The following is a 13,266-nucleotide window of genomic DNA, read 5'->3' as shown; positions in this document are numbered from 1 at the left end:
ACCTCTCCGTCTCTCTGCTTCCCTCTCCTCTATTACGATGCTCCTTGAAACCTACTTCTTTTGAGGGTTTTGCTCATTGGTCTTAATAGATTTTTGTGTGGCTCAATGTCAAACTTTGCTTGGTAACACTCCTGAAGTGCCTTGGGTGTGTTGCTAGATTAAAATTACCATACAAATGTAAGTTGTTGATACTGTTACACTCTGCCATAGAACGTTGGCCAGCATCCTTTACTGTTCCACTGCAAACTATCAACATTAAACCATGATAATAGCAGCAGCCTATTTGATATGCCCCACACTAACATTATAATTCATGCCCTTGTGGATTTTTTATGAGCCTATCAATTGTATTCTCTAATTATTAATTTCTTTTGGCAAAGGCAGTAAATGTTAACACACATACTATTGAATGCCAATACTGTTGGCTCAGTAAATATTACTGGTGGATTTTCTGTGGTATTGCTTGCACTATGCCCAACGATATGCTGTTTTACACAACAGCAGTGATATGGCTGTGTAACACACTGTTAAGATGTGACTGTGTTTAGCGCGGCATGTCATTTTAAACACCATTAATAAATACATCGACAACAAAAGCAGTAATTTACATTTATCTAGCACCTTTAGCACAGTAAAACATTCCAAAGCAATACACAGGAACAATTATCAAACAGAATTTGACATCAAGTCACATTAGGAGATATTAGGATGGGGAACCAAAAGCTTAATTAGAGAGGTGGTTTTCAGCATTGTCTTAGAGTGCAAGAAAGAGTTAGAGAGGCAGATGGGTTTAGGAAGGGAATTCCAGAGCTTAGGGCCTTGGCTGCTACAGGCACGGCTATCAAAGATGGTGCAACTCATACTGGGGATACTTAAGAGACCAGAGTTGATGGAGCAAGTAAAAGGCTAACTACTGTGGTTAAGGAAAGTTTGCAGTTCGGCAGCTGCCAATCTTAATGGCTAGAAGGCAGCGGCAGGAAATTACTGATATACAATCTGTAATTTTTTTGAATGCTGTTTTTTCATCGTAGCTTCCCTATTTACTTAGTATTCTTTTTTTTTTAACGTTTTATCAACACATATTCATAAATCAGGCCTAAGTGTGAAATAAGTGTGAGACTTTCAAGTGAGCTAGCTGCAAGACTTTTAGATATGACTTCTTAATCCTAGGTCAAGTCTGAGAGAAATGTCCAGAAAGGAACATTTAAAAAAAAAACACGAAAGAAAAGCTGTACTCCAGCCAATTTAAAACATACTCCACTAACAGATTTTTCTCAACTTTAGAGTTGGTGATATCATGTTGGCATGGCTGCATGTTCTCTGGATTTCAGACTACACATCATCAGAGATGGGGGAGGGGTGAAGATGGATGTGAACTTTGTGGCTCAGGCTGTGAGGAGACTGGCTTCAGAAAGGTCTGGAAATAATTACTGCTATCGGGGAAAAGGGAATTGTCTGGAAACCTCGGCTTACCCCTCGTTCAGATTCCAGAAGCTCTGGTTTGACTCTTGCTGTCGGCATCCCGTCAAGCATTAACATTATGTTCTCAAAGGTGTCTTTGCTGTCCGAGCACTGTGAGGAAGTGAAAAATAGTCATGTGTGAGAGGGCCATTTTGTACTTTCTTCCCTCCCACCACCCCTCACCCCCGCAGCCCAGCAGAGAAGTCTGAAACAAACGTCAGTTATTGCAAGCACACAATGATTAAGACTGCTGCAACCCTGGGTTTGCTGCTAGCTATGCCAGAGTGTCAATAGGCTAACCTGGTGCTCTGGCACGGGCGCCCTAGTTACTGTGCCTCTTTGCTCTGAGGCCCAAGAGGATTTTGCCCTCCTCCAGCTTTGTTTGAAACGCAAGCTCCCTTTCGGAATCCAGCCAGGGATACGAGAAGTACAAATGCCTCAGGCTACATAACTGACAGACATTGAAGGATGAACGGATGGAACGGAGCCCCCTTGAAGAAGCATTGCTCAAAGAGAAAGCAGCTGCCTCACATAAAGGTGTCCATGTCGTGCAGAAATGGAACAGTTCTGAGTGAGGAAGAGCTTTGAGAAATGCATGATTAATGAACTGTTGGAAAAAAAAGTCATAAGCCTTTGGTGATGTTTTTTTATCCCCCCTCACCGCCCTCTTACAATTGATTTCATAACAAACGTTTCACAACTCACCATATTCAATCAATTCATCATTCAAATGATCTGAAGAACCGGGCTGCCTTCAATTACAGCTTTTCACTGATAGAAGTGCATCACCTTAAGGGCTTATATAATCAAAGTCAAGTTTACGTATTCAGCTGATCTTTTCCAGTCCATTGTCTTCTGTCAACTTCACCCAGGCATGATTTTGATGAGCTTTGTGTTTGTTTTGAACAAGGTTTTTTTGCACCAAATGCTACAGGAGAGCAGAAACCCAAGTTGTCCACTGCCCGAATACCCTTCTAGCCCCTGAATTATACTCCTGGCCCTGCCTTTAACCAAATATTTCCTTCCCTTCCCCGACTCTCCACACCAGTATTCCCACTGGGCTTCTGCTGTAAAATATTCCGTTTTCTGGCCCCCAGCACAGAGTAAGAATTTCACCCACTGTAACCATACGGTGTGCGTGCAAGTCAATATTTCCCCTGTGTACTGTTCCTAGCAAATGAAAGGAGGAAGAAAGTGCGATAAAAACCGGAATGCTTTTGTTGGATAGCCTGTTGTACTGCTAGATATGAATGAAACATGAGTGTGGACAATGGTTTCCCTGCACACCAATGATAAATAATCACCGTCCATATATACTGACCACTGAAAATGCCTTTCTCTCACGTGCAGAGCATCTACTCTCCATTCTGCGTACACCCCCTTTAATACCGACATGATCAGGAACTTGTCATGTGGGGAAATATAGGCACCAACTTACAGGTTAGTACAGAAATTTGGACCAAGGTCATGCTCAGTTTTGTTTTTAATTCTGCATTATTGATAAACTCTCAGGCTACTTCATCTCATTAGGCCTCCTGTTTTAAATGATTTATTCTCAGGGTGTGAATATCACGGGCATTTAGCGTCCACCTCAAGTTTGATGCAACTGACTAGTTTGCTCGGCCACTTCAGAAAGCAGATAAAGCATCAATCACATGGGTGTGGGACTGGAGTCACATATAGACCAGACCATGGGACAGCAAGATTCTTTCCCTACAGGACATGAGCAAACACGTTTTTTTTTAAAAATTGCAATCCGACAACTTCATGGTCACTTTTAATGATGCCAGCCTTTCCCATCCAGATTTTTTCTGAATTCAAGTTCTCAGACTGCTCCATGGTGAAGTTTCAACTCATGTTCTCTGAATTATTAGCCCAGGCCTCTGATTTACAAGTCCAGTAATATAATCTCTGCCTAGGGATGCAGGGGGGGGCAAGAGCGATCTCAGGTGACAAACTCAAATTTTTACTCTCCCTCAAAGCAGGCAGTGAGTTCAGTTTTTAACCACGTCAGGCTGGATTAGATCAGAACATGTCTCCCATGAGTGAAAGGATAATGCCCTAACCCAACACAGAGAGGCTGAGTAAATTGGGCCTATATTCTCTGCAGTTTAGAAGAATGAGAGGCGATCTCATTGAAACACACAAGATTCTGAAGGGCTTGAAAGGGCAGACCCTCAGAAATTGTTTCCGCTCCAGGTCCAGGAATCTAAAACACGAGGGCACAGTCTCAGGATGATGGGCCGATCACTTAGGACTGAGATGAGCAGAAATTACTTCACTCAAAGGGTTGTGAATCTTTGGAATTCACTACCCTGGAGGGCTGCAGATGATCCATCAGTGAATACATCCCAGACTGGGATAGACAGATTTTTGGTCTCTCAGGGAATCGAGGGATATGTGGGGTGGGAGGGAAAGTGGAGCTGAAGCCAAAGATCAGCCACAATTATAAGAATGGTGGAGCAGGCTTGACAGGCTATACAGCCTACTCGCGCTCCTATTTCTAATTGCATGAGAAAATTGCATCCCAGTGGGCTCAAGTAGCTCATTTAGACTTGCAGTGCTCAGGAAAAATGCTTCCCTGTAAGCTCCTCCAGCCCTACAACCTTCTGAGATTTCTGAGCATCCCCAATTTTAAAACACTCAATGTTGCCTTCAGCTGTCCAGACCCTAAGCTCTGGTATTCCTTCCCCTAAATCTCTCTGTCTCTCTTTCTTATGCAGCTTGGTACCAAAATTTTGATACTGTTCCCAGTAAAGTGCCTTGGGGATGTCAAAAGCACGACTACATAAAGACTAAGTTGTTTTTGTTGATAGACACCAGAATTAAAGTAAATATACGCTTGTAAAATTACGAACTCTATATCATCTACCCTAGTTAGTAAATTAGTTCTTGCTATTAACATTGCAAACACGACCACAGCACTTATCTCAATAATATTTAAAATTAAGATAATTGTTCAATTTATGAACAGTGCTGAATGAGAATAAATTAGGGACTAAGAGATTGATTTTGACTTTGCATAATAGTGTAAAGTGGGTGGTAGTAAATCAGCGGTACATTTACATCTTCCCCAATTTTTATTTCTATTGGGGTCAATGAAAATAAAGTCAGAAGATATGCAAAACAACTCCCGACTCAATATCGCCTATTTAAGGCAGCCACCCCATGTCACGGGTTACCCCTATAAATGTGGATGCTGGGTGAGAATATTGGGGTCAGTTACAATGGTCTACATGGCTATGTTAGCCCATGGATATTGTCCTGGTTCAGTTGAGCAGTCACCCTCCCTGAGACAGTAAACTCAGGACAGATGGAGGGAAAATTGGAGGGACAAAAGTAAATTTAACACATGTCGCCTCACTAAACGTTATACAAGATTTACTTTGGGAGCAACAATTCAGGCATCTGCCACATCTTGTGGTGTTTACGACTCCTCCACTGGAGAAAGATACCAGCAATCACTGTGTCTCAGGGCTTTACAGTGAAGTGAAGGATTTTTCATCACATTTGATGCAAAAGTTTCTTGCGATTGGAATAGAAAATACACTTTAATGCACTTTTTTGCTGACCTGGGCTTAGATCTCCGAATTTCTCAACCAACAAGAACTTCACATATTATACATGACAATCAGCAAATTTCACTTGCACACTAATATTTTAAGAATGTACACCCATCTATTTTTCAGAAGTTGTGGAACATTTGAATCAGCAAGATACTTAGAGAATTATACAGTGGTTAAAATGAGAGGTCCTTGAATCATCTTACTTACCATTCAAGATCAGTGATGTTTGGCATTTGAATGTAGCAATATTAAATCTGCACAATGCTAACTGTTGCTCAAGAGGGGTCAACATGTGCCTCAGATAAGGAAAAGTACTTCAACAGCCAGTTACCCAGTAACTTAGCCCTCCAACCCTCTCCTCTTTCACTTGGTCAAAACCTGATACATTTCTATCATCCTTCAGTTCTGCATAAAGGTCTTGATCAAATTTGAAACGCCAAATGTGTTTCTTTCTCCACAGGTGCTGTCAGACTTAAATATTTCCAGCATTTTCCATTTTTATTTCATGTTTCCAGCATCCCCAGTATTTTGCCTTTGTTAACTAATACATGACCATTAGACTAAAAGGGGGGGGGCTTCAGTATTCAATGGCTTGGTCAGCAAGATTGGTAAGAAGACAGGCTCAGGAGCATCCTTCTATATAAAGGCATTAGGCTCGGGTAGGAAGTATTGTGGTAATTCGTTGGCAAGTTAAAGCCTAAAATAAAAGCAAACTACTGCAGGTGCTGGAAATTTGAAATAAAAACAGAAACTGCTAGAAATACTCAGCAGGTCAGGCAGCATCTGTGGAGAAAGAAATAAAGTTATCATTTCAGTCGAACATGACTTCTTTAAAATTGAAAGGATGTAGAAATGTAATGTGTTTCTTGCTGTTGTAAGGAGGGGGTGTGGGGTGCAGTTAAAAAACATAGGGATGGCCTGGGAAAGGGCAGACTGTAGGAGAGAGTAAATGACAAAGATACCATGGAACAAAAGACAAAGGAAGGAGTAATCTGGGAGTGAAAATAATGTGGTAAAGAAACAGAGCATTGGCTCAGAGTGAGCGTCAATGGCAGAATAATGAAGAGCTCTGTCTGAAGCAAAAACATGAAAACAAGATACAGACTGGCAATTGGCAAAAGAGAATCTTCACTACAACTATTACCACACCCTCTGTCTTTTGCTCCATGACATCTTTGTCATTTAATCTCTCCTGCCCTCTACACTATCCCAGACCTGAGGCTTGGCTGAGAACCCAGACTCACACAGGTAGGGAGAAGGGAAAATTTTGCCTGATTAACAGCGTTGTAATGTTATAATAAGCTTTTTTTCTGTGATCGATAGTGTTAATGACTCAATGTTTATTAGCACAAGATAAAGAAGTGTGAAGTGCTTATAGCTGTTATTATTGATACTCTAAGGTCAGGATTTTCCTCCCGTCGGGGGCAAAGTTGATGGGCGGGCGCTTGCGGGCATGCTTCCGATCGGTGCCATTTTGCGTGGGCAGGCCAATTAAGGCCTGCCCAGAGTGACGTCTGCACAGAAGCTCCCTGTGCGGGCGGGAGGGATTCCCAAAATCGAGAGTGCGCTCTTTCGCGCATGCGCATGAAACAGCGCACTCATCTCCTTGAGGCTAAGTGCAGCCTCAGGGAGTTTGGCTGTAAATGTGAAAAAGCTAAAAATAGAAAAATAAAATTTCCCTAACATGTCCCCTCATGTGACAATGTCACATGAGTTGGGACATGTCCATAATTTTTACAAAAACTTTATTAAAATTTTTTAAAACCTACATGAAAACTCATCCCGCCCGTGGATGAGGTTTCATGCTTTTTCTAATTCACGCCGGGGCTCCTGGCCAGCCCGCCAACCTTAAGGTTGGACGGGCAGGTCCATTAATTACTTAATTCACTCTGTCAATGGCCTCCATTGGCCATTGACAGGTCGGCGGGCACACAGCTGATTTTGCTGAGCCCCAGCCTACCTGAAAATTTAAATGGGGCGCAGTGACGTCGGAGTTCCACCTAACGTCACCACACGTCATTTTACATGTCAGTGAGTGGGACCCGCTCCTGCTCGCTGATGCGTAAAATCCTGCCCTAAAGGTTTGTTTGATTTTTGACACTTTTATAGGGTTGTAGCAACAGCAGTTTCTTTAAAGAGAATTATGATTGGTTGTTTTTAAGCAGTTGCACACATGCCATTGTTACTATAGAGTTCACTGGTTCTATACAGGGCATATACTGGATGAATGGGCATGGAAATGCCATGAATTGGCATGGAGGGCATGAGGGACCATAGGCAGTGGGTTTGGGGTGGGTGTCATAGGTTGATGTAGAGGTATGAGGGGCCCTGGGGTGCAGTTGGGACGTGAGTTGGCATTGGGGTAGATGGGTAAGGCATTTTGATCTAAACTTTCAAAAAGCTTCCAAAACCAGACCATGGCACAGATTTTTACTACCTGGCAAAAATCCCAGAAATGTCTGGAAGTTCTAAGTCCTGCCTCTGAACATAGTATTTCCTCGCTTTGTGGGGGCATGAATGGAGTCAACCTGGTCTTCGCACATGAATGATTTATGGAATTAGCTGGCCATTTACATCACCAACTGCCTCCACCAAAGAGGGATTTTGGCAGGCCAAGTGTGTAATCCCTGGAGTGTGCAGATTAGACCCGTTAAGAGTTGGTCTGAACTTGGTGGATTCCTTTGGATAGCTAGGTTATCCCTATGAAGAAGTAAGGTACCTCTTTGGATAGCATCGCAGGAGACCTTTGCAAAAGGTAAGGCACTCTTTGGGAGAGGGAAGACATCCTTTGGGATTGTTAACAGTAAACATGATTAGGCATAAGAGTGCATAAACTCATTGGAAATTTTGAAGCTGTCAAAGAGCTGTCAAAATGTCAAAGAACAGTCAAGCTGTCAAAAAACTGTCAAAACTGTCAAAGAACTGTCAAAGTATACTAGGTGAGTTGGAATGGAGGGGGTAAGGGCAAAGAATGGTGGGTGAGGAATTGGGTTGGCATGTGTTGGTACTAAGTTGGCATAGGGGCTATGAAGGGCCATGGGGATGTGGGAGGGGGATGTCATGGAGGTATATGGGGCAATGGGGAGTAGGTGGGGACCATGAAGTGGCACAGGTTAGCATGGATGGGACATGGGCGGTGTGTGGGGGTGCGAGGGGGGGTGGTGAGGCCTGGAGGCTGTTTTTTATTTTAATCTTTTTATTAATTAAAACAGAGAGCCAGAGCACAGAGGTAGGCCTTCTGCCCACCCTACCTCTGCACCTGGCTGCCTGTGCCCTCGTTCTGGGAGGCGGTGGGTCTGACTTCTAATCCAGCTCACTCACCCCCGCCCCAGAACGAAAATCCAATCTGCAGGCAGCCATCTTTAGAGGTCAGGTTTGGAGAGCCGGGATTTCTCCCATCTCTGCGACCCCAATCCGAGAGCGAATATCTGGACCTATGGTTCGCGACTCCTCAGGGAGGCCATGAACCACGAGTCAAGGAGAACCTGGCTCGAATCCTCGAAAAGTGTGGGGTCTAGGAGATGCCTACCCCTGCAGTGTAGCCGGCCAGGTGGGAGTACAAGGGGCAGGCTGGATACGTGCACTCTTCCCCACGTCACTGAAAATCAGGGGTGTTGGGATTGTGGGCAGTAATCCCGGAATCATGTCCCGTCCGCTATTTTTAAATACAGCCGGACCATCCTTGCCTCCGTTCCGACATGATCGGAGGTATGGAAAATCGGGGTCCCCGTCAGAGTGGTTGCTGATGGTAATGGAGTTATAAAGAGTGATTTTTCAATTTTGCAGTGGTTAATTTGAATGGTTAGTAAATCGTGTGCCACCTGAATTTCTGACAAGTGATGCCAGCCAACAGGTTTAGTGGGTTAAATAGCCCTTGACACTTACACAGTGTAAGGTGCACTCCAAACAGTGGCAGCAAGTCCCAGGCAGCATTTCCAATCTTGAGTCACATCTAACTTATTTTGAAAAACAAAGTTTGTAACCATGAAGCCACAAATTTAATAGCTGGGCTAAATCAGCTCCTCTCCCTGAAGGTTCAAGAGTTCAAATCTCAAATTTTAACAGCGAACGATTTTGAAGTATTAAAATATTGCCCAAATTGATACTCAATTAGTAATTGCACAGGATAGCTGCTCTGGGAAACAAATGGCATTGCTCTGCAGTTGAGGTACTCCTCTGTGGCAGGGTGACTAATTCTTATGAAGTGAAAAAAGGGACACTCCAACCGTGGCACCAGGATTGGCAGGGGTGGAGGTGGGGAGAGGGTGGGTTGCTGGTGATCCTAAGGGCAAGAGTGGGGATGGTGACCATAAGAGCAGGCGGAGTGAGGGTAGTGACAATAGCTTGAGCGAGGGGGTTGTTGGGGGCGGAGTGAGGGTAGTGACCATTGCTTGAGCGAGGGGGTTGTTGGGGTTGTTGGGGGCATGGGGGGGCAGGAGCACTTGTCATCATAACTTCCCCATGGTCACCAGCAGCCACAGTGCACATGCTCACAGCAAAAACAAAGTCAAAGGCAAAGGGTGACTCCCAGGCTCAGTCTCCCACAGGCTGTCCAAGAAATAAGGGAAGCAGTCAGGGCAAGGGACAATCCCTTAAAACACCGGACAGTTGGTCAGCCTGCTTTGTGGTGGAGCTGGGAAAGTTTACTTTGCTATAGCTAGCTATCTTTCTCATTCTCACACTGGATACCAGAATCTGGAAAATCTCTCATTTCACAGCACAGTTACCCCTCGCTTCAAGCAGAAAAACAATTCACACAACAAAACAATTCCCAAAACAAATATGAATTAGAATAGTCATGAAGAAGCATGACAGCCCATTTATAACACAATGTTGCCACTCGATAATGCACAGTGCCGTCACACAAATTTCCCGAAACCTCACAAGGATAGTGAATCACGGACACATATTCAATATGAGTCAGGAAAAATAGCCTCAAAAGGTAAAGGTTGCCACCTCAATCAACGTTACCAGACATGTTTTCAAATCTGCTTTCAGCTTTCCAATTCAAAGTTGTGCTTCTTTTTCTTCACATACCCTGTCAGCTGGTTTCCAGGTACTTAAACAGCGGCTTCAGACTTTTTTACTCTTTACTTGCGAGCCCCAACAATGACAACTCTGCAATATTGTGAAATAAGTGCTACCCCCTGTAAAGCTGACAAGTAAGTTAACTGAACCCAATAAATATGTGCTTAGAATAGCTGGACAGTTTCTGGCAATTTAGGAAGGTTTTCGATTAATATTTCAACAGGGATTTCTGATTAGTAAACTAATGTTACAGTGACACATTTAGATGAACAATGAAAAAACTAGCACAAAAAATCCAAGGTCAGTGAATGATTAGTCCAGTGGACAACCTGTGAACGTAAAAGTGTACATGCAAATTGAAGACAATCCAATTGTAATGCAAAGTCTTCAAATAGCTAAATAATGGGTGGTATTTTTTTTGTAATCGTTGAACTTATTCACTTTAATCTTGTGCTCATCAGGTCATCAGTTGTGTGGTATGAACTAGTTCCATAATGGCTCAGATATTGCAATCAACAGCAAATGAACAGCACTCACTGTTCAATACACTTCTTATAAATTTTCTTTAACATGAAATGCTGTTGCTACAACTCTATAAAAGTGTCTGTCAAATAGACCTTTAGAGCATTAATAACAGAAGCTATAAATACTTGACACCTTTCTATCTTGTGCAAATTAACATTGAGCCATAGGCAAAAGAGATCACAGAAACATAGCTTATTGTAAAACCATAAAGCTGTCAATCAGGCAAGATTTTCCTTTCTCCCTAGCTGTGTCATCAAAGTCAAACTTTTTATGGGGGGTCTGGGGTCTCAGGCAAGCCTCAGGCCTGGGATAGGGTAGTTGGCAATACAGATTAAATGACAAAGATGTAATGGAACAAAAGGCAATGGGCGATGGTTGTAGTAAATTTTTGTTTGCCAATTGCCAGTCTGTAACTTGTTTTCATGTTTCTGTTTTCAGGCAGAGGTATTAATACTCACTCTGAACCAATGCTTTGTTTCTTTACCACACCATTACCATTCCCTTTGCCTTTTGTTCCATGACATCTTTGTCCACAAACCGTTTGTGGGCTTTTGTATTGCAATTTAACTTCATTGGAAGTCTGAAACCATGCAGCATCTTCTACACAGGGTCCAGGATTTTATGGCCCCTCCCGCCCGGCGGGATATTACAGTCCAGCCGAACCGAATGGAGTTTTAAATGGCTTGCCGCATCGGCCAGGGGGAGAGACGCCATGGCAGAGCCATAAAATCCTGGCCAAAATCTTGAATTGATGAACAGGACAAATGACAAAGAGGCTCTTCAATGAGATTGAAGAATGTACACCAGGAGTGTAAGTTACAATATTCAATTCAGTGTAATATTGTGTACAGAAAGCAAAATAAAGAGGAAAGGAAAGATGGGATTAAGACAGAAAGTGATAAATGAGATGCAAAGAGAATGTTACAAAAGATTGTTTTAACGTTTAATTATTTTTTGATCTCCAACAACAATTAAAATCTAAAGGTAAAAGCAAATTTTCAATGGCACAGCAGTTGTTTGGTGGCATCTAAGATTAATCACACCATTGAAAATTCACTTATGCATGAGTGGACACTAAATATTTCTGGTGTGCTTAGTGGGTACCTGGTGGCCAAGTTCAGCAACTTCGCAAACTTCATGTTGAATCTCTCACAGAGGTACCTCTGCAGCAGAGCTTGTGGAGGGGCAGAGAAAAATCAGACAGCATCCTTTGTACATTCATCTGCGTATGAGCAGAGGCTAGACATAGATGTCCGATTTGCTCTTTAATAATAATAAGCACTGATAGCACACGGTTATCCCTACCATAAAATCTGGCCTTTGATTTGTACTCTAACTTTAAAATAAAAATAAGTTAAAAGTATGGCTCCCTTGATGGAGTCTAGCATGTCAGAAGGTAGCGTTCAGGTGGCAATGGCTATTACTGTTCTCCAAGGTATGTTGTGTTAACACCAAAGGCGCAAACTGAAAGCAATTAAAGGTTTTTAAATTTCTTTAAGGTGCTGAAACCACAAAGCTATGAAGGTCCTTGGGATAATCTTTGATGTCATCACGAAGCTGTTATGACATTGGTGTAGCTATGTGACATAGTAAGAAAACAATTTTATGTTCCTTGGAAAGGAAATTAAGCTTTCCATTTTGGTTTACGTTAAGCACCAATTAAAAGAAAATGCTACCACGTAGAAGAAAAACATCATTCTGTATTCATGAGTAGCTTTTATTTATTCAATACCGGGGGAAATTATGATCCAGTGTAACCTACAACTTAACTTTCTTAAATATCTGAACTTCTAAGGCTAAACTCAACTTAAACCAAAACGCTCCTCCTTGATAGGCCAGTGCTGTGGAACAGGAGTATGCAGCAACCACCAGTCAATGTGACTAATGTTACCAACTCAAACTTGTCCATCAGTCATCAGGGTGATCGATAAATACATAAGTATTGTTGATTTTTAATGTTCCCGCTGGTTTGTTACCCCTTCCCCGGGAACTGTACATTTAGCAATGAAACTTCACTTTTAAGGTACAATTTACATGTCGTATCTGTTCCAACCTGAGCAGCACAGTTGAGTATGAAACAGGATTTTTAAGGCATTGGGATGGCCATTCAATGTCACAATGATGATTCCCTGTTAATTTCTAACCGTAGCTGTGTAAGCATAGGCAGGCATTAAACCCAAGGTAGGTGTGAAGAGCAGAAAGTTGCCTCCACTTATCTGGTCCACTGCCATGCAGCTCTTTGGAGCCAATACTGCAACTGGTTTTTTGCTCGTTTTCAGTAAAATTAACAGGAAGAATTTCATCTCCCTGGATGACATGGATTCAACACCGCAGGAATACATCCAACTAGCACATTAATTGATGACAAACTCTGTAATAGAGACATCCTACTGACTATTCCTCTATGATTTATCATGTTCATATCCCTCCCTTTAAACTCCTGACCTTAATTCTTCTACTTTCTAATCCTTTCTTCGCCATTCATGTTGGTTGCTCTTTTTCATTTTGTCTTCACCTCCTCCCCCCCCAGCTCTCCATTTTTCTTCCTTCCATTGTTGTTTCTCCCCACGTCTTTCAGTCATGTTTACTGTCAGCATTACTGTTCTTTTAACATATTTCTGTTTCCATTTATGTTTTATTAAATCACAAAGGTATATTTTGTGGATCAGTATAGCAAAAATGTAAA

The 13,266-nt window shown here is 42.4% G+C and overlaps 1 protein-coding gene across 5 annotated transcripts in view; it reads right to left on the bottom strand.

Moving 5' to 3' along the window:
• klf12b (Kruppel-like factor 12b) overlaps positions 1-13,266 on the bottom strand; it is a 243,472-nt gene that overhangs the window by 128,944 nt on the left and 101,262 nt on the right. For 4 of the 5 annotated variants that reach the window (XM_041198790.1, XM_041198792.1, XM_041198793.1 and 1 more), the window contains exon 2: positions 1,474-1,572. The exons of the other annotated variant lie outside the window; for it this stretch is intronic. In XM_041198790.1, the coding sequence (XP_041054724.1) occupies positions 1,474-1,539 (66 nt within the window). In that variant the 5' untranslated portion in view covers positions 1,540-1,572. The remainder of the gene's footprint in view (positions 1-1,473; positions 1,573-13,266) is intronic. 5 annotated transcript variants of the gene reach the window in all.

Source organism: Carcharodon carcharias, chromosome 11 (genome assembly GCF_017639515.1).
Source record: "Carcharodon carcharias isolate sCarCar2 chromosome 11, sCarCar2.pri, whole genome shotgun sequence".
Taxonomy (NCBI): domain Eukaryota; kingdom Metazoa; phylum Chordata; class Chondrichthyes; order Lamniformes; family Lamnidae; genus Carcharodon; species Carcharodon carcharias.
The sequence above is the reverse complement of the archived record's forward strand: the minus strand, read 5'-3'. Positions and strand labels throughout refer to the sequence as shown.